We start from the raw sequence: 22,355 nt of genomic DNA on the forward strand, positions 1-22,355 counted from the left end.
TCCCAACTCAAACACGAAATTGCACAAACTTGTTATATTGTAGCCACTCTAACGAAATAACATTATGGGAAAAAAGAAGTTGGAAACAAAGAAACAAATTTTACGATCTCTCTTACTTGCACCCTTCAATTGCAACAGAGCTTCGATGATACATTTTTTTTCGTCGGAATTGAGGGAATATACCGTGAAATGGATCAGAACTTATCCTTGAATTATTATTGGATGTTTCAGTTCTAAAAGTAGTTCATAATCAAGAAATTATTTGTTCTCGAAGCGACTGCAAAAGTTTTTATACGAAACCGATGACGCCCACGTTGCAAGTTGCTGTTCAAGGCTGATCATGCAAATGCTTCCCTCGGTATGTACAAATGGGAATGCCATCATATCCGATACCCCCTTGAATGCGTGAAAATAAGTGTAACGTTCTTGCTAAGTACTCGGTAATGTGATTAATGAAACGAACGTGTGCTCGGAGCACATGAGACTATTAAAACCTTCTACTGGCATAGTATACATGTATACTTTCAAACTTTAACTCATATGGCATGCTACACTGCTTTTATATTACTTTGATACTATCTAATTACTTATTCTTGGGCCTGTGTTTTATCTTGCACACATTTTCAACGCTTTAAATCAACTATGAACTTGGTACGTATATGTACATGTGCATACGTCTGATGCTCTCCTTCTTTCGTGCTCTAGAAAAACTTTGATGCTTTTAATCAACTCATTTGATAAGTAATCGTTAGTTCAACTTTATTGCTTAACTGCTAGCTTCAAATATATAATAAAACGAAGCATCATGTTAAGAGCATGCAAAGTAAAAAATTTCATATCAGTTTAAATAGATGCTTTAATAATTTTATATTTGATCATTCTTGAAGATTGTTGAGATACCATAAAAAACACTATAAATCATAAATAAAAGATTTCAGTTACTCATGGATTGCATTAGACGTATTTCTCTTAAAATATATAATCAATTCTGAACAGAAAACTTGTCCTAACTAGCAACCTATTATATTGTACCTTAGATTAGGTATCGAGAGTCCTGATGAAACTGTAAAAATATACGTTTTTTCAATATTTATTATAAAACCAATTTTAGAAATGTATTTGAAGGTCGATTTGATGTTATTCGTACATATTCTGACTTTGCGAGGTGTAAAACTATAGAAATTGGAACGATTATGAATTACGTTTATTCATGAAAACCTGTTTTTTTATGCTAAATGAGAAATACAATTTTTAACAAAACAATCATCATTTTATATTGTGCCAACACCAAAAAGTTGTAATAGAGATTCAAAGGAACGTGACTTCTGCGCAGTGAATGCATGCAAACAGGGCGAACTTTCGTGAAAATATATTAGGCACCTGTTACAGCCACATATGCAGCACCATTTAGCCACGAGAATATTTACATCGTTCATTTGCCTTCATAAACCCGAGAATAGTTTTAAACATGAATATACATCAGCATTAAATTTTTTCTTGTTCAACGAAAAAAAGACCAGAGTACTTAGATAAAAGGTAAATTTTAATATTTAACCTTGTAAACAAACAGTTTCAAGCTTTATTTTTCTAGAAAGAAAATGATTAATTTCAAGAAAGAACAAGATGAAAGAAGCCCACGTAACTGTAGTTATGTTGACGCGTTATTTTAAAACGGAAAATATTAAAAGCTTTTTGTCGCTCAAAGCGTCAGAAGTGTACAACATGTATTGTAGGTATAATCTAAAGAGTAAAAAGACAACAGAGACCATTAAGCGTCGTTATAGAGCCAAGGCTGTAAGTATAGGTATATTTATATGCACATATTCTTGAGCAACAATACGAGACAATATTATACCGAATCGTACACGATATGTATAAACTTGCAAACACCTATCGAGCAGCCATTAAACAAAACCCGGTAACCCAATCTACTACAGAGCGATCCAGTCATTCCGGAGAGTATAGAGTGGAAAAGATACACAGGCGCCACAGGTCATTCAAATGCCACATATATATTCTATATGGTTAACTGATGGATTGTGTAGAGAGATATATTACAAGAGAAAAAGATTGAAGAGATAAATTCAGTGATAAAAGAGACACACGGTCGCGTGGTACGAGTGGAAAAATCGGTTGAAAAAAAAAAAAAAAAAATAGAAAAAAAAAAGAATAACACAAAGGAGAAAAGGTGTGTGTCGTATAGAGGGAGATGGATGAACTCACCCTGGCAGCGATGGAAGTGGTCGGCTTCTCGAGCAGGTCCCAGAGGTACTTCTGATACTGGGCGCACTTGCCGTCGCCAAAGTCCTCCTCGTCACGTTGCCTCAGTGACTCGGCCTCCTTGCGCATCTCCTCGTGCACGTGCTCCTTGCGCTGATGGTACTTGTGCTGGCAGCAGCTCTCCAGGTAGAGCTCGTCGACGCCCCAGTACTCGAGGTCGTCGCTGAAGGCCAGCACGCACATCTCGTCGACGATGTGCAGCTTGCCCGTGCGATAAAAGTTGAGGATCGAGCTGAAGGACTTGGGGTGGCGGTCGAAGAAGTACTCGTTGTCGATGAGCGAGTAATCGTCGCAGATCTCGGTGATGGCCTCGTGGGTGTTGCAGTCGCGCAGACGGCCGAGCCGGGTGTGCGGCAGCCGCTCGAGGGTGCGCCAGAGCACCTCGTGCTTCACGCCGCCGACGTTGATGCTGACCCGGCGATTGAGTGCCTTGGAGCGCATTATCATGAACGGCTCGGGCGGCAGCGAGCTCATCGACTGCGAGAAGCCCGCGGGCTGCAGCTCGAGCGGCAGCGGGGCGGGGGGCGGCGACGACATCGGCAGCGCCGTCGGACTCGCGTAGCGCACCTCCTTTGGCCCTGCCTGGCCTTGCTGCTGACCCTGCTGTTGCTGCGACTGCTCGCGGTCCTTGTTGGCGGCGACCGCGGCAGCCGCGGCTAGCAGAGCCGCTCCGCCAGGGAACAGCGAGACGGCTGCCCCCGGCCCCGCGCCACCGACCACGTCGAAGCCGAAGGCTGACTGCTGCTGCTGCTGGCATTGCTGCTGCTGTTGCTGCTGCTGATTGCTGCCGTTCCCGTTACGATCCGGCTCGACGCCCGGCCCGGCGACGTCCTCTAATGCGCCACCACCTCCAGCCACCACCGGCCCACCACCACCTGCACCGTCACCGCCACCGTATTTCGTTGTAGTCGTCGTCTTGCTGTCCTTGAGCATCGGTCGTGCCCCCCCGCTGGCAGAGGCCGCCTCCTTCTACTGCTTGCTCCGAGGCCGCCACCGCCTCCGCTTAGGCTAACCCTTTCCCGCTGTCCCCCCTTCGTCTCCCCTCCTCCTCCTCCTGCGTCCGTCGATCCTCGACGTCGTCGTCTTCGTAGTCGAAGCTCGATCTTCGCAGCCGTCAGCTTCGAATCGGCTCCGCGCCCTGGACTGCTGCTCTCTCGGCGCCGCTAGCGCCTCATCCCCGATGCTGAAGCGCTCGGGCCTCTTTGCTGCTGTTGCTTATTCGATTTCTGCTTCCGCGATCGCTGTTGCTCGACTCCGACGACTGACGCCGTTTTATCGGGCTCCAAAAGCTCCGCGATGTCTTCATAATAAGCTGCAATCATGGCAAAAAGAAATACTTTTTTAATTCGTCCGTTATTTACCAAAAAAAACTGTATTCGTGACGCGAATAATAAAGCCACATAAATAACTAAAATATTTTGCTCATCAAAAATCATAGCATGTAGGAGAGAGCTATGAAAAATGATCGTATAAAATGTGGCTCGCACTGACGACAGACTTTTTTCTAGTAGAATCTATATATTACATAGGTGAATTTCCACTGAAATTTGCACCTAAATAGGTTTTCAAGTGAACGAATTCGCAGCAGGATTTTTTTTCTAATCCATACTGCAGAGAAAATTAGATTTCCACTTGCTACGTCAACAAACGTCGGGAGAGAAATACTTTTTTCAATTTTCCAACTTATAGAAATAAAAATTGAACTTTTATTAATATTACCGTACGAATTGGTGCGTTGAAAATTTAGAAAATTGTGTACTAATCATGAATGGTTATTGTATTTTGATTTTCATTTGTATGCTGGCTTACACTCCAAAATATGTAGAGCTTATACCAAAATTTCATTTTGATAAGTTGTAAACATTACTACATAAAAAAAATAAATATTCTAAAAAGTTTAATACCATAGTTTGTATTTCATAATTGTCAGTAGCACAAGAAGAAAAAAGGAGGTTTTCATGCAAATACTAATAAATAAAACCGACATGTGTTTTTATTTCAAGAACTTCCATACTTCTTATTGAGAATTTTTATGACCAGCGATAAAGTCTCTTTAATGCATCTGACTCTGCATAAAAGAATAAACTTCATTTTTACTCTCTCGTTTAATTTCATTTGTAAGAATATTCAAATCAATAAACTGCATTTCTTTTTTCCATTACTTTCATGAGCTTGGTAGTATCGTACCCAATCTAAATCCCTATTATCTGAGCTAGCGAGCTCACTATTTCTCTCTCCTGACTTTATTTTTTTGCTTCTTGGTTTAATGTAATTTGAAACACACACATCGCGTCGGCGGAAATATATCACGTGTAGCATTCACATTTCTATAATACCGACGCTCGAGCTTTGCTTGCTGCGCGTAGAAGAAAAATAAGTAATTTATTTCAGGGGACATGCTGGTAGTATATTACACCTGGCGTACAATTTCGCACAGATCTGTTCTCTGACGCGAACAATTTTTATTTAATTTCATGGAGATGTTCTAAATAAAATCTGTACACCGAATTCAATTTTTAGTGAATAATTAATACTCCGAGTTTTCGTGGAGCTTAAACCGGAGGGAATAAATTTTTTTTTCCTGCATCGCCCAAGTTTACAAAATAGAGCAAACAAAAAAAGTTTCGAAAATTAATATCGACTCGGGAGAAATATTTGGCCGAATTTCAATGCTTTCCTGACCTATTATTTTTGTAACGACTCCAGAGAACTTATATCTGTTTTCGCGCTTTAAACAAACGGCTAGATAATCGGAAATAACATACATATCACCTCCACGTGAGATAAAGCTTGATAAATCACCGGAACGCGCATGATTTTTGTAATGTGCAGCATTTTTCCCTGGTATCGATTTTCGTCGTTCATATTTTAAATAACTTTTTACGAATGGATTTTTGTAATACGCTTATAAATTTAAAAATCAATTCTTTTTCACCGAGATAGCCCAAAGTTCAGCTCGACAATAATTGCCATTTTATCGTAATTACGTTCAAGCTAAATTGCTTCAACCCCATGAAGCATCGGAGAAGCTCGTAATACTGCAAAGCTCGCCAGTTCGTGCGTTGCTGTAAATCGTCTGCGTTTTTTTTATGCGATAGCAAGTCATTGAGAAAACATTGGTAATGCTGAATACAGCTCTTGTGTGCAATAAACGCCCCCTTGAACAAACTTGTGGTTCGTGTTTGGAATCCAAGATCGATCTTTCTCCCTTCTTTTGAATTCAGCACTATGTATATAGCAGCTTCCGACGGATCGAGATCGTGAAATCATTTAAGTACATCCATAATAGCAGTAGTTACAAACGCGGATTTAATAAAAGAAAGTTAAAATGTCAATATGTGTTAGATTAAACCACAGGATAGCCCTTTTCTGTGGTTATGCTGCAATGTGGTCAGAGAGCCGAGAGAAAGTGCGGACAATTACGTAAAAGCAATATTGCAGATATCCAGTAGCGCAACGACAAGTGAATCTGTGTCTCGGTGCCCAGAGCTCGGTACACCGATTTTGTACATGCTACGAAATTTGAATAACTGCCAAACTAGTACTATGAATGTCAGTAAAATTGTAAAGAGCAAAAGAAAAAAAAGGAGAAGAGTTTGCAAAGCCGGTGGAGAAACCTATTTAATTTTTTATTGTTTCTGAGTGCGTGGATAATCAAAGAACTCATGGAAAGGACTGCTAAAAAAATGTTTCGGAGCTTTACCCCTTTCAATCAATTCTTCTCTTTATTTCTCTCGATGCATGAAAACAAAATAAAGGAGAGCATAATCTAACTGGAGTGGTTAGTTATACCATAGCAGAATAAACACTCATTTTCACGTGAAACACGATCGAGAACAGCAAACTTTGTTACTTTTTTGAATTGATACTTGAAGAGTTAAACATTTACTTTACGAGTAAAAGACGAATTGCTCACGAGGATTTTTGATGGGGTGTTCGGACATTTAAACCAATCTTTCGACTCATCATTAAAATTAATTTTTGTAAATTCGTGGGTAACGAAACAATTAAAGAAAATAATTTTCAATCATAGTAAAAACAATCACATTCAATAAATTTACAATTTTCTCGGTTTATGGCGGTTTTTTGTTTTTTTTTCGCTCTTTTGACTTTTTTGACTCTGGAAAAGGGTGTTGAACGTTCCCAAAAAGTATAATAAAATCTGAGGACAAGTATGGTATCAAAAACGACAAATTTTTTATGACACCAAAAATAAAAATTTATTCTCTATTCAATTTTACAAAGAATTGGACGTATACTTTGATATTTAATGTAACTGAATCCGGAGTAGAAGTATTTTAGCGAAAGTTTGCTGATTTTCGGTTTTTCTATCTTCAACGTATCGAGTAGCAACCGCAAAGCTTTGAAACGAAGTTTTTGCGGTCGAACAATTTATGTACTTCAGTAAAAACTTCTATTTGACTGCAATGTATCACACAATCCATTTTATTTTGAGTTGATAGAAGGATTTACACGATGAATGATTATTGAAAACATTATGACGTAAAGTACAAGCGACTTAAGTACATCTTCAGATCAGATTCTTACATAATATCACATAATAGTGCAAATTATGTCTATTTTCTTTGAAAATCGCCATTTCAACGTCTTCTCTTTCATTCTCGTTGCATTTAGAAACTTGAAAGCTCTCATTCCTCTGTTTTTGTTTCTGTCTTTACCTTCGTCATTCAGAATACTTATATGCATTCTCGTCGTGACGCAACTGCGTCATCGTCACACACAACCCTTGTTATTATCACGGTACATTCAACGCATTTAATTTTTTTCCTTTTAAACCACACCTAATTTTCTTTGTCGCTCGATAAATTGCGTTGCCGCAGGGCAATGTCTATTTTGCATCATTGTAACTATGTCTCGTCGATCCACTTTTCCATGTTTCTACCTTGTATCGATCGATACAATAAAGTGTTTCCGTATCATCATTATATTGTCGTCGTATTCAGCTGTTTTGGTTACATCATTATGCAGAAATTTGCAACGATCCTAGTTACCACAACGTATACTAGATTTTGCAGGGCGTATTAATGCAAGTCCCAAATGAATTGCGTAAGAAACTACTCGGGTACGTGGCTTGTTACGTCAAAGTATACGCCTCCCGCATGAACAATCAATACTCTTTCAACGAACTTGAAGCTTTAATTATTCATCGTAGAGTTTCGTTGATTAATCACTTACATTATCATTTGGTTGTTGCCACAACATAATTCGATGACTTTCTCGTGTATGTAAATGTACCGCACGAAATACATCAAGTCAACGTTCACGCGATACTTTTTCGTCAAATGCTCTACAGGCAGTGCTCAAAGTTCAGAGTGAGCTTAAACTTTTAATTATGTAACAAATAATAATGTAAACTTGCTTCTGCTAGTTTGATGTTATAAGCCAGGCTTTTTGAATACGATCCACGACTTTAATTAAAATCGAAAGCGATTGACAACTCGTTGCAATGAAATTTGAAAAAAAAAATTGAATATTTCAGAACTGCATATTTTATTGGGTGAGAAAGTGAATCAACATTGACGTTTTATTCGTAAATTAATGTATATTTACAATACGCAGATAAATAATATCGAGTATGCAGACCTGATAAAAGCATTCCAGGGCGCTATTTCAATGTTGATAATTTAATAGCCCTCTAAATGCATAGGAAATAGAAATGTCATATTTTATTCATGCGGTGACACAGATCGTAAAAAAGAAACTATTATTCTTGTAGCCCCGCGCTCGATGCCGCGGCTGTTGCCGCTATGTACGTAGAGATATTTTTAAGCTCGCGCAAAAGTTTTTCTTCAAGCAGCCCGATTTGATTTATTAAAATATTAAATCAAGAGGCGCATCAATAACACGGCGAGCTCGAGCTTGTGTGAGCGCGGGGCACACACGTATTATATACACGAGCGCACGCTCGGCTACACACGCGAGGCAAATATTTTTGTACAAAGTCTAAGTTTAGCGGAACACACTCAGTCGCCGTGACAGTGCCCGCGCGCAGCGGGCGCATGGCACCAGCCGCGAATCTACGCGGCACAGCTGACGCGCGACGGTCCTTCAACTTGAAAAAACGAGAGCCGAGCAGTCAGCACAGCTCGCGGTGAAAATTGTCACGGTGCAACGAAGCAAAGAAGGTAGCCCGCGAGCGGAGGAGTATGAATTGAAACGATATGCATGTAATCCGGCCAAGAGGAAGTCATCGCATTGTTCGTAATTAGGGCATTCGATCCACGAGAGTGTGAGCGCGGCGTACACGCGTCGCGCGTAACACAGCGCTCGTAGCAGCAGCAGCAGCAACACGAGCTAGGGTGACCCTCGCACACGTGGACTGCTACGGGCGAAACAAAAAAAGATTCAGAAGGTTGTAGATGATGCACACACTCGCGTGCGTGCATATTATTGGCAAGCTGCATGTAGGCATTTGATTGCATATCCGATGCAGTTGCGTAAAATTTGTGCATCCGATTTTCTTGAATCTTCGACAACGTGCGACGGCCAATATATAATATTAAAGCTTAAGCTTTGGGGTGTACAAAAATAAATGATGACCGAAATTATGGCTCCCGCNGCCTGCCATTGTAAACAATCGGCCAGTACAAAAGCTCACCTCGCGAGGATTTAAAGCTGCTTCCACTCTCGATTTCGCGTAGCGGGGACACGGCACGCGCTCTCACTCGTAATTTCATCAATCAACTTTGAGCTCAACGTTTCTGAGGCTTCGCGAATGAATTATCATTTTCGAGCATTCAATAAGGCAATATTTTCTCATTTCATTCGAGCTTTAATGATAAAAGAGCTTTTCAAGCATCTTTCATCGCGAATCGCTTAAGAGGATGTGAAATATATCATTCATATTTAGATTTTCCCCTCCACTTTGCTGTCTCTTATTATGTAACATAATACGACACGACTTGTTACATAAAATAATGCTTGGTAAAAACGATAGCAACATAAAATCATGCTGTTTTTACATGATTTAAATCAATTTGAAATCGTGTAAATTTCACCCGAGGTTGTCAAATAAAAACAAAAATTTTGACAATCATTTGACGTATTTTTTAATATTGTGGCCAAGTGTCATGAATACATCTACAAGGTTCTTTGACCTGTAAATAATCCTAAGGCTCTTCCGTCCAATAATGTGGACTCAGCTTATGTTACTGGGAGTAATTGGATTGCTTTTTATGAACGTTAATAATTTTAGAGCTCGTAGGATAGTATAGATTCAGATTTTAAGTACTTTTAGCTTTTACAATATTATATTAAAGACACAAAAGAATAAATTTAAAAAATTTAACGAAAAAGAAAAAAACAACAAGAAAAATGAGGAAAGACAACTTTTCACTCTAGAATGCATTATTATACTTTGCAATTTATTGTGATTTTCTTTGAATTGACAGTGTTGTTTCTATGTATAATAAATGCATCAGTTTTCATGAGCAATGAAATAAAAACATATGAGAGCTCGGGAAAACCTGCGTTCTTCTCGCGAGTAAACAATTTTTCGGTAGTTGTTGTATTGCTAAACGACGACGATGTCGCAGAAAAAGCCCACGAACATATACCTGTAAATAAGTATATTCTATTAGCAACGCGTCGCAGCGGCAGTAGTCGTATATAAAAGCGGTAGCAAAGTCAAGTTTAAATATTTATGCAAGCCACCGAGTCTCGAGAGCGAAACGAAACCGAGGCACAAAAGAGAGAAAGAGGCCGGCCAAAAGAGAGGGAGAAAGAGAAATTTCGAGTGTAGTCCAAAGAGCAGGCCAAAATACATACAAAACATAACCACACAAGTACACACCCACAGACCCGCACATACACACACACACGAGATGAGGAAGCGCTTGGCTATATCTTAATTCTCTTTTGCTGGGGCAGTAGTGTTATAATACTTGTGTATACATGTAGAGAGAAGCACACAAAAAAGTGCAAGCTTACACTTGGTCTATTACGTGTGTCCCTTTTCCGGCAGTTGCTGCTGCTACTATTACGTACGCTGTAGCCCGGATAACAAATGAACATCGTAATGCTAAAGCGAAATAGGGGTGCATTGCTATTATATACGGGAAAACTGCCAGGAATTTGATTCGTGACATGGACGTTATACGATTTTTTTTCGTAAATGCAGTTTTTAAACTCGTGTACGTCGGTGTTTCGATATTAAAAACTCGTACTGACAAATGTATCGATAATCGTTGGATGCTATGTTACAATGTCGACAGTGTAATCAATCAAACGAGCAGTGGCAATTTTTTTTTTGTCGATTGGTTGGCTTGCAAATTTGCTTTTTTTTTCCAAGCGACCGTCAGCATTTCTTCGTATCGCCAATAGAAAAAATGATATTATTTTGGAACATTCTGATCGTTTATTCATTTAAAATTTGTTTTAATGAATGATTGTAATTAGTTTTTTCCGATCGATTTTCTACGAACTTCCTTGTCATCAAACATTCGATTGAAAGTGGTAGTTATTGAGTTATCCAAACGTTAAATGTTTGCAATCTTTTTCCATTGAAATGAACAAACACAAACGCATTCTTCATAGTAAACGATAAAGAGCATGAATGTATTCGGAGGATTTAATGAGCGTGTTTGTGCATGCACATCGTACACACGCATCTGAAATCTATACTGTGCTATGTAAAATACTGATTCTTAGGACAACTAAATTTGTCAGAGGCACAAAGTCGTTGTATGCTCAACTTTGTCCACGTGAGTTTTATTCCACTCTCATATTTTTCAGCTACTTTGCCAAAAATTTCTTTTTCAAATGCTTTGGCCCAGATAAATCTTGGATTTATCATACGAAACAATACTGCCATTACCTAATTGTCATTGTTATAAATGTAAATAATTTTTATAATGTTCTAAGGTAAATCGACTTTTTGGTTCCTTAGATAACGAAAAATCACTTCAAAGCGCAATCAATCTGATATGGATAAGTGTCTACTCTCAAATGATTTTAGTGCAACGAGCCAGATTGAGACAAGCACTTTGAAGCTTTGAGATGTTGATGTTTAAAAATTGAATTGCTATTGAAGCTCAGCATAAGATTGATCTTGGAGAAAAGAAAACAATTCAGGCACGTTTTAGCTTTATTGGTGTTGTTCGAGCAATATCAATCTCGTTGCTGTATACAGTTTACGTTAAGCTCGTTATGCAACCAATAAACGAACGATCTCATAACATCGCTCGTTAACCAAATTGCTCCGTGCATTGATAATGAGTATTTATTTAATGTTTACAATTTTTTTATAATCATTATTGACATTTTATAAATTTTTTTAGTGTAACTAAAATTCGATGTTTGAAAAAACAAATGTTTGATTATAATTTTGCGTTTTCGTTTTTTTATATTCGTGAAACTTGTCAAACATAAAACATTCCTATAAATTTACATAAGTTGTAATGACAAACACACCGATCTTGTATTTAGCAATAACAGAATTATAAATATAAATAGTCCATTTTTCTATTTAAAAAAATATGTTGTTCTAATATAAAAACTTAATAAAACAAATAATCTGAATAAGGTTTAAGCGGTGAAGTAATGAGGTCAAAGAATCATAAAATCATTGTCAGGAACACAAGCTTTAAAAGTTTGACAGAAGGTTTGTTTATAACTCCAATAAAAAAAGTAGAAATTTACGTCTTAAAACAAAAATAGTAAATTTTCTGGGACATGAAACTACACATTTCGTAACCAAATTAGGTTGATTTCTGAAACAGTAGAACCTACAATTTGTATCAACTCGTGAAAATACTGTTTAAAATACAATTACATGGAAATCTCAAGATACGAAATCAGTAATTTGATATCATTTGTTTTGAATTATATGTAAGTTAATTTGAGAAATTGCAAAGACCAAAACATAAAGTTTAATGAAAAAATTCAGGCCTGGCCTTGCCACCACGTTATTAGTGGGGTTTCTTTTTTCATTTTCAATCCCAAAACTTTCCGTAACACGTTTATTTACTTATTTATATATTATTTATATGTTTCTCTTGTCTTTCGAAAAAATTCGACCATCTCGTCATGATGACGCAAATGAATTTGGTGCTCAGCTTCAAATTCAATTAAATTCAATTAAAATTTTACTTGAACAACGGCTCATAGGAAGATTTAATCCCAAAATTACTCGATTTATTTGTCGAGAAACTTTGAAAATTAATTTTATCCGAGAAATTTTATCAGTAAATTAGCTTTCGTTCAGTGATATTAGTTCCAGTTCTTAAGTGTTAGTTTGAACTTACAGTTTTCTCGCAACTAATTCATCAAAAACGCTTTATGTCGCATTATTTACACATTTTGGCACTGCAAGAAAAACAATCCTCTCTTCAAAAGATGATAAGTAGTTTTTTGTAGGCGATTTTTTATAATTTTGATTGAATGTTGCTATTAGCCGTGAAATTGAAGCTACGGTATAATGGAAAATTTGGGAATATTTACTATTTTTTGCTTTTTAAATAAATTTTCGAAACACGTGAATCTTTTTCCAATGGGTAACTGGTTCGGAACGTGCACAACACAATTTGGAGTAAAACTGATACGTTCGGCAGCGTCACTCTGTCAATCAATTATTACTCTTCACGGAATCGAGTTTATATTTTTTTAAGAGAGGATTTAAAATCATTAAATATTATTGATGAAATATGATAAAAAAGTTGAAATAGTCGTTAAACACGCGTCAGTGGGTCTAGTAGGTTAAAAAATACATGCAATCCATAGAACATACATTACATGGATGAAGGTTGATTCAGAGTATGAACTCAATTTTGTCAGTAACGCAAAATATCAGTCTAATCGGTAGGGTAAGCATTAATTTTGCAACTTTGTTTTCATTCAGCATATATATACGTAAAGCATAGTTAAATCGTGTCAAGGAAAAGTCACACAAACAAAGTCCGCGTGGTTCAGCCAGTGAATTATATCAATTGCGACTTGTAAATCTATTAGCTAATCTAATCATCGCGAGTCGTGCGAGGAAGTCCAAATTCACGCGCATGTACGCACGGCACGCTCGCACGGGTGAACATTTATCGCACGGCATTGATGTATTATATAGTGCAGAGAAGCATAGAAGTGTGACGAAGCTCGTTGGCTATTAAAATTGTCCATTTATCCATCTTCCCTCATTAAAAAATCATTTAACATCTTCGTAACGGTTTTTGCTCTCGCTTAAAAAAAGTTACAGCGCTGAGTCGTTAAAAGCAACCGAAAAAAAGCTCGAAACCCAATGCACTATTTCTTACTCCGAAAGTATCAACACTGGCAAAGACTTACGTACACACAAAAGTACTTTCTCGCACTCCGTTATCATCATCAATCTTGTTCACACGAGCCACGGACTTTTGCGCTTGCCTCGCCCGCGTCTATAATACATGAGACGAAAGCGAAAGCTCGCTCTCTCGAGCTTTTGCTCAGCTTATACGTATGCATGCTAATCAGCTGGTGTGCATCTACTACGTAATGCGTGCTCGGTCGCGAATGCCTATGTCTGTGTGTGGGCATGTAATGTATAAAAAGACGAAGGCGAGCGGCACGTGCGCGTGTGTGTGTGTATTAGCCACGGAGTATCGCACACGCGAACTTGAAGTCTGATTCGAGTAGCCGCGAGCGAGAGAGAGAGAGAGAGTAATTACGAAGAAGTTTATATTTGCCAACGTGTGCGCGCACGACACTTGCAATGGGGTTAAGGGCTCCGTGCGTCGATTTTCTCAGTCCCATACGAGCGCGCTGCTAATGCTGCACTCGTCGGCCACTACTTTCACTCTACGTGTGCGAGCGAAATTTCACGTTTTACACTACATATATAGGTGCGCGTATACTCGAAAGCGTTTCGAAACGGGTCAATGAGGGGCAGGTTTATTAATACGATTTCGATGCCTAAAAATATACCCGTCGGCTATACGTATCGCGCGTACTTACGTATAAGCCGACTACTGCGTGTTCCGCCCCGATCGCTCGCTTTTTTTTCCGCGCGCGCAGCACATTGTATGCGAGAAAGAGACAGATATCCGTGGAGAGGGTAAGCTATAGCCGTGACGTTTTCTACACTCGATGACACACGAGTAAATAAGCGTTCGGTATGAAATACAAGAAAGCCGCGGCTTCGCTACATTATATACTTATACTAGCTCGTGGAGGGTCAGTCCGAAATATATAGAGTGGAGTATTTTTGTTTTCTTACACGTCTTGTATATATTTCCAACAGATCCAAGAGCAGATTAGCGTACTCGATATATACAACGATATATAAACCAAGCTCTCGTGTATAAGACGTTCGGAGGGTTATTGCACTTTGGCTGATCAAGAAGCTTAACTCATCTCAAAAACAGCAGCAGAAGGATGAAAATAAGTTTCGCTATTGTACGTTCATCTAATTGGTAAATTAACTCATAAAAAATTTTATCGATGACCCTATGGGATGTTAATAAGCACAGATATTGTATTTTTATTGTCTACCATTGAAGCTGGGTCAGAGAATAGCTATTTAGTCTAATACAGGGACGGAGTTGGGTAGAATATTCTATCAAAATTATTCGGCGTAAAGTACAAAAGAGAGAGAGAGAGAGAGAAAGAGTAGATAGTGGTATCGATTACGTATTTAGCTTTTCGACTTTCTGGAGCATCGAGTATACGTTGATGACCGCGACGAAAACGAGGGCGATAACCGTATTATGGTTGTTTGAGTTGAAGTTTCGCTGTTTCGGTAATGTAATTATTAAAAATAAATATTGGTTGTATACTCTTGTATTTTTTGACGAATTTACGACTCACGCTTTCAATTAACAAGACGATCTGACTTAATGGCTTTAAACAAACATAGACAAGCTAATATGAATTGAACCACTTTTACCTCGTACACTTTTGAAAAATTAATTAATTGACCCAAGCATAATATCATATGGGGGAAAAAATTGATATTTACATTTGTGACATAATTCACACAAACATCATCAATCTGTCTACATCTACGATAACACTGATTCATCGGGGTGAAGCAGAACATCAATGAATAGACAACACATAGCTTATCTACGATAAATCAAAGTGAAATCAGATCCTTCACGTGCACGAAACCGAGGAAACAGATACAATAAATAATATTACAGTATTGAATTTCGTTCAAGATTTTCGGTACTCGTGATCAACTAAGTTTCCTTAAAATTATCATTTTGCTTCGATGCATCGAGGTATAATGCTCGATCGATCTTGCTTATTAAAAAGCGAAAAAATGTGCGGCATTTTAAAAGCTCTCGCTTGAACTTATTTTTGGAAAAAAATCAGCTTTGTAAAAGAGCTGGCTCGGCCACGCGAGCACGTATCTTTATATGCTTCAGTCAATATCCAATCTCGTTCGAACTTCCTTTCGTCAAGCACGTCACTTTAAGAAAACAAGCCAACGAGAATAAACACGAGCAAAGTAAAATAATCCGTTAAGCTTAATAAGCTTTAAATTCACACTTGACATTGTGTATAAAAAGAAAGAGTTTTTTTTTGTAAGAATTAGTTGGCAAAAGAAGCTCGGTCTATACACTGTATAAGCATTGAAAACCTGCTGACATCTGGGTGTGTAATAGCCACGAACACGATCGCTATAGTGTTGTGGCTACCCAATATTTTCATTCTTGACGCGAGAGACCAGGCGAAAAAAAGAAATACATACTAGTGAGAGAGAGAGCTTGCAAGTTCGCTAACACACCTACTCACGCTCGAGCATATATATAATACTTTTGGCTAAAAAGTTGCTGCAGCAGTTTATATCTATATAAACTTGCGAATTCAGTAGGACTGCTACTGCTGCTTGGTCGAGAAATGAGTGGACGCTAGCTGAGCGTTGGGAGAAAAAACGGGTCAGACTTTTAAAGTGTCTACTGTTATACATTTTTTGGCTTTATGCACTACTGCGGATAGGCATAAAGCAAAATCCCAGCCGAGTAATACTTAACAATAAGGGGCTGAGTAGCACACCCAAGGCTACTACTACGTCTGCTATATGTGTACATGTGTAATGCTTACAAAATACAGAGAGAAAAAAATTCACCCGGAAGTCAGCATCGCCCGCACAAAATTGTCACTGATTGCCATGCGCGAAGCTCCACCTTTCTATATATTTTTACACATCAATTTTGCAAGCTCTTAGACGTTCACGGAACTCGAGTTGTGCCAGTTTTACGTGCATCTATAAGCAACCCTAATAAAGCGTTCATGAAGCCCATAATGTACGGCTCGGAGCGACAAGTGTCGGCAGCGCACGGATCTAACGAGTACAAATTTATAACTCGATGCATAATTTGTGCTATACAGTCGCGTGCATACGAATGTGTGCGTACGCGCGAGCTTTTCACAAAGTCCCGGGTGCTGCACTCCCACAATTTCACCCTTTTCATTCGCGTTTTTATTTTTACCCACCTGCACTCTATTGAATTGCTTATATATGAGAGTAGTTCCTGGGTGTACAGGGAAATAATTTATCGCGAATTCGCGGAACGATTTTTAAACTTTCTCGAGCAGCAAACCGAGTACGAGTTAATATCCAAGGGGATTTTTTATCGATTAGTTTCGCATTTTTCATTGAGTTGAAAATACGTAATTGGAAGCCCGGGGCGTTATTTTTATGCCTGCGCCAGTGCGATAGAATACGGAGAAAGTTGCTCTCGCGCTTATTTTTGCATTCGTTGTCTATGACTTATTTTTATTTGTCGTATATTTAAAAAAAAAAGAGCTAGTATATCTGTCAACGCAGATGAAATTTTTCCAAATTCAAAGCCTGCGAAACGCGCAGCTGCCACACGTAAGCTGAAAACTGCTTGACGTACAATACATAAATAAACTTAATACAATTTTTTCAAAATGACTAAAAAACTCTATTTATGAGTAAAAATTGGGCTATAATTTTTATTTGGGACAGTTTGAAGTTTCTAAATGGTCGATGAATTTTCATGATTAATTGAAAAGAGAAAATGAAGTAACAGAAAAAACCAAAAATAAACACACGAAACGATCATTACAATGTTCAATGTATAAATTATAACAGCCACACTGAGCAGTGTTTCAAAACTTTTCTAGCATTTCTTGCCTCATAAAATATGTATATTACTCCGGAAGAAACCAACAAATTTTAATTTCATACCAAACAAAGCTGAAATATTATGTACACATTTTATACACATACACATATTTAGAGCTCGTGATTATAATTCAGTGCACCCGTGCCCATGATCTCGTGCATGCCTTGAAAAACAGGACAAGTAGTGTAAAATTTATCCCTTCTTCGTAATGAAACATATACACTGGATTTGAAAGCAGCTAAAAATGTTGCAAATGTAGTATATCATCATGGAAATACGTGAATCACGCGCACTGCACTTTTTTACACTTTGCTTTTGTATTGGCGAAGTTTTTACTGAGCATTTCATTTATTTCAGATAAAAACGTAAGGCAAATGTGTTCGGTGTACTGTGAATTCTCGAAAGGTATTTTCAATGGCATGCATACTTAATCGTGAAAATAAAAATGGAAGTCGGATGGCAAGGTATCATATTCAAGCACATTTTAGTTGTGCACTTTTATTCGTATGCGCAAATGTATGTAGTAATTGAATACCATATGAAAATATTGTAATAAATTAAAAAAAATTAAATTACAGTTGATTTTAATTTTTATTTCAATTATTACACACATTTCCCTTGTGCGCGAAAATATAAATGAACAAATTAAGCAACACCATTTCGAGTGTTTACGCTCTCAATGAAAAGACCTAAAAAGTCAAAAGCTCTCGTGTACTCGATGCGCAGATAGGACGAATTCCCTTCTATATTCATAAATACGTGCAGTAGATGCATCGAGCTCAAGCCATATACGGTATAAAACAAGCCATCCTTGCTTTTTTTCAGCTGTGCGATCGTAAAATGCCTCGCGCGCGCATACGTACATACATATACATACTGCTGCTGCATGGCTGTATACCACGCGGGTGCACGAACGCCCGCATCTTTGCGCGCGCAGCAGGACACGCGTACCCGAGACAGGACTGCTGCTCGTGGTGTGGCGCTGGGACGAGCGCGTGGGTGGAGGACTACTGACCTACATATCGAGAGGATCTCGCTCTCTCTCTCTCTCTTGGCGCGCGTCGAGCTTGCGTGCGCAGCTCTCCCTTTTCTCCAACACACTGCTAAGCTACTGCACTACTATACGCTACTGCACTACTACAGCTGCACGATAACGAACCACCATTGTGCATAAAGGAGAGCGCTACAGCCATTTATAATTTATACTCTGGTATAAATTTATTCGCGCACCTTGGCGTACACGCGCAAATGATATCGGCGGCTCTCAATGACTTATTTATTTTCGCGTGCAGGCGCGAAGCTCGCGCACATAATGCGCGTATATTTGCCTCTTGGAAGCGATGGAGATCCATGGAAATTGAGAATTTAAAAATGCATCATCGCACCTATATAAGCGAAGAAAGTGAAATGCAAGTGGATATCAAGCTGGTTAGAAGAAAGAGAGAGGCCGCTCATCGATTTTTTTCTCACTCGATAGAATAGAGCATGTGTAGGTGGTATGTCTTCGAGACGCTTTCGCACCTGCATACCTAATATTACTCTCGTGCAGGTACGTAAAGCTTATACAAAGCTTTGAGCACGACTACACGTGTATATATTCGGGAAAATTTACTGCTTGTAAAAAAAAGGGTCCACTTTACACCAGTGGAGCTTTTCTTTAACACATCGAGTCAAGAGCGGAGCTGGAGAAAAAGAGAGAGTGAGAAAGAAAAAGAGGGGCTAATATACTTCAGCTCATTGTTTGACTCGAGAGCGAATTTCCAAGGTGCGCTACGTACTGGACGGAATCTTTACAAAGCTTAGACGCCTGTTTTGCATAAAAATGTACAATTTTTTTTTCAACGTGAGAATAGGCAAGTGTGCTTTTCTCTTGTTCCAAATTTTAATCGAGCTCCATTTTGACATTGAAATTTTCATGTAAAATTCACGAGAAAACACGGTTACACAATTCTCTTATGCCTCATTTGTCAGGCGAATTCATATAAAATTTATTACTCGCTGAAGATTAAAAAGAGCTTAAGAAATAAGAAATATGGTGAGATTAAGTCTACCTCCTTTTATTATGTACGCATGCTACAACTACTTCTTTCAAATTACAAGTGCATAATAAACTATCGTCGAGTAAATATCAACTAATGAGGTTGAAGCGATTTGCAGGGACGAAAAGTAGGTTTTGAAATTTATTCTTTCGAAATGAGCTTTGACGTATTTTTTAAAGTGAATTATGGGTAGATATATAAATTCATCAACGGCATCATTTCTTTGAGCGAGGAATAAATGATGATCTATTAAGGACACTCAATTCATGTACTCTAGCTGATTGGGGTTTAGAAAAGCGCGCTACGCGTATGATTTATCTCGGAACTTTTCTGCTGGCTATTTGTATTATTAACAACCCGAAGTCGAACGGTGAAGGAAATTGAGAGAAAAATTTATCTGCCTTCCTTTTTTCGCCGCAGAAAAACGAGAAAATATCGTCGAGAAAGTCATACAGCCCGTACATCTGGCTTATTTACTATTTAAATCCTCGGGCGTAATTAACTTGGACGGCATTTCGTGGTAGACAAATCGCAAAGTTCTCCTTCGGCAAAAGTCATTGATTTTTTATTTCGTTTACTCCACTTGCCCGTGTCGGGTGCGTATCGATTTCAATATAGCGAATAAATGAAAAGTCAAAGTGACGAGTGTTCACCTCCTTCTTTTCTCTAGTCGACACAATTCATCCTCTAAATGGCGTGTAGCCTCGCACAGCACGCTGCTGCAGCAGCGCAGAAGCTCGAGTTCAATCGGAATTGGATTAGGTGCCAAATTTGGAGAGCTTCCAAAAAGATGGAAAGCGCACATCGAGCATATTAGCTGCCGCAGTCGGGTTCTCTATTACGTGCGAAAGCCGAAATCTCGCCTTGGCCCTGTCGTCGGGCGGGCTATTAGATCATTATTGACACTTCGGGTCAGTGTTGGACACGCCATAAACATCGATTGCTCGGAAGCTTGCAAGCCTCATTAAGCACAGACGCTCCGTATATTTTCATAATAAACGATCTCTCGCCACTAACAAGAGGCCGATTGTTTACAAATGGAAATAAGATACCCAGTCGATTAATTTATCTGCCTTTAGCTCGGGCGAATTTCCGCGTTTCATCTTTATTTGTGCGCGCGCGCGAGCACAAAAATGCTCTCGAGGAACGTTTTGCGCATAAAGAATATGCAGTGCAGGCCCGATGCAAGAGTTTACCCACGTATGTCTACAAGTTTGTAAACGAAAATAAATGCGTATAATAACGATGACAGGCGTGTGCACGTGGACACGATAATTCACCGAAGAATATACAACTTGCACTGCGCAGCAGAAACTCTACGCTCTCACTATGCTCTTGAAAAGTCGTCGTTTATATTGTTTTCTCGTATATGCACTCGAAAGAGAGAAAGAGAGAAAGAGAGAGAGAGAGAAATGAGACGACGTTAGAAAGAGAGGGAGAAAGAAAGAGAGAAGAGATGCACACAAACACTGGCACACACGCGCGCTACAATGGGACAAAAATAAGAATCAAGTTCGCCATCGGCACATTACCATCGCGCGAGGGACAAGATATGCGTGGCTGCTATTTTCGTGTACATGCGTCAGTGATCAGAGCCGGCACACAAGCTGCTTCTCGCTTACTATCGTACGCTACTACGGTAGCGATCATCGAGCGTGTGCGCGCGCGAATTTTCGAAAGTTTGCGGCCTCCTCAGCTGATCGGAAACGATGGAAAAAAAACACCGTAAAAGGTCGGGCACAGGCAAAAAAGGTGTATTTAGATCGATGCATAAACACACGTACTGTATAGCTAACAAGCTCGCGTGCCAACGCGATAAATGAACGAGAGACGTGGATCTATGTAATCAAAAGGTATATACGATGGTCTGCTTTCACGTAACTACGGGCTCTCTCGAGTGCCGCGACCTTTTCTCTACATTCAGTCCGCGATGCGATGTTTTCCATTACTTACACGAGCCACGAATGTCTGTATATAGAAAATAAGGCGTATAGGTACGCAAGGGTGTGCATATATATTCTCCATCCACACCTGGGTACGTAAGATGCGCCGATGTACGCACGAGTGCGAATTCACTCGGTGAACTTAATCAGTCTCGCGCATACGCGAAAGTACACTCGCAGGATCTCTCTCTCTCAAGACTGACTTGGTTTTTTTCACACCCCGCGACTTCTTTGAGCTCTTGCAAGCTCGCACACTTGCCCTACATCTTTTTTCTTCTTCTTTGCCTTTTTTTTTTCTTCGCTCGTTTCATAACTCGGAGCCTAGCTTTTTAAAAAACTATTTTATATTTATTTTTCGCCTTTTGAGAAAAAAGCTGCTCTTTGCCACGCGCTTGTTTACTCTCTCTCTCTTTCTCTCTCTCCCGGTATTTAATATAACTGCCAAGCTCGAGCTCGTGTACGTCCGAGCGCACGTTTACTTTGCTCTCGTAAATTCGTAAGTCAAAGAAGCGCCAGCTTGATTAATGCCACGTGCGCGCATCTCTCTCTCTCGACCCTCTAGGCAGATCGACCGAGTGTCCGTGTTACATCTAGCGCAGCCACAGAACGCTTATACTCGTGATTTCGCTGGGCCGCAAAATTACTGATCAATCGCTGGGAAATCGGCTACCGCTCGCTGTGCGCCCGATCGCTCCGTGTACAAGGGTAGTCGAATGTGCGCCAGTTAGTTTGGTTTATCACCCGCTGCGTTTACACTCCTGGCCTCAGCGAATGACTCCGCGCGAGTGTAATACACGCAAGGGTTTCTGTATACACAAGGATGGAAGGGCACACAAGGGCTGCGGGTGGCGCTGGCCAATAAAACCAAACAATTCGAGAACGAAAGATAGTGAAAATATTACGTGTTGTAAGTAGCTATGTAAACTATAGCGTACGCTAGTATACTATTTAGCTATATATATACACGTAACGTACTCGTGTCTGTATACGGTCTTTGCGCGCGTATA

The 22,355-nt window shown here is 39.3% G+C and overlaps 1 protein-coding gene across 7 annotated transcripts in view; it reads right to left on the reverse strand.

The window, feature by feature from the left end:
* The window catches only part of LOC106652328 (potassium voltage-gated channel protein Shab), a 52,406-nt gene that overhangs the window by 26,668 nt on the left and 3,383 nt on the right, over positions 1–22,355 (reverse strand). For all 7 annotated transcript variants that reach the window (XM_014371227.2, XM_023459243.1, XM_023459244.1 and 4 more), the window contains exon 3: positions 2,224–3,592. In XM_014371227.2, the coding sequence (XP_014226713.2) occupies positions 2,224–3,213 (990 nt within the window). In that variant the 5' untranslated portion in view covers positions 3,214–3,592. The remainder of the gene's footprint in view (positions 1–2,223; positions 3,593–22,355) is intronic.

The sequence above is a fragment of the Trichogramma pretiosum genome, unplaced genomic scaffold (assembly GCF_000599845.2).
Source record: "Trichogramma pretiosum strain Unisexual culture from Peru unplaced genomic scaffold, Tpre_2.0 scaffold31, whole genome shotgun sequence".
NCBI lineage: Eukaryota > Metazoa > Arthropoda > Insecta > Hymenoptera > Trichogrammatidae > Trichogramma > Trichogramma pretiosum.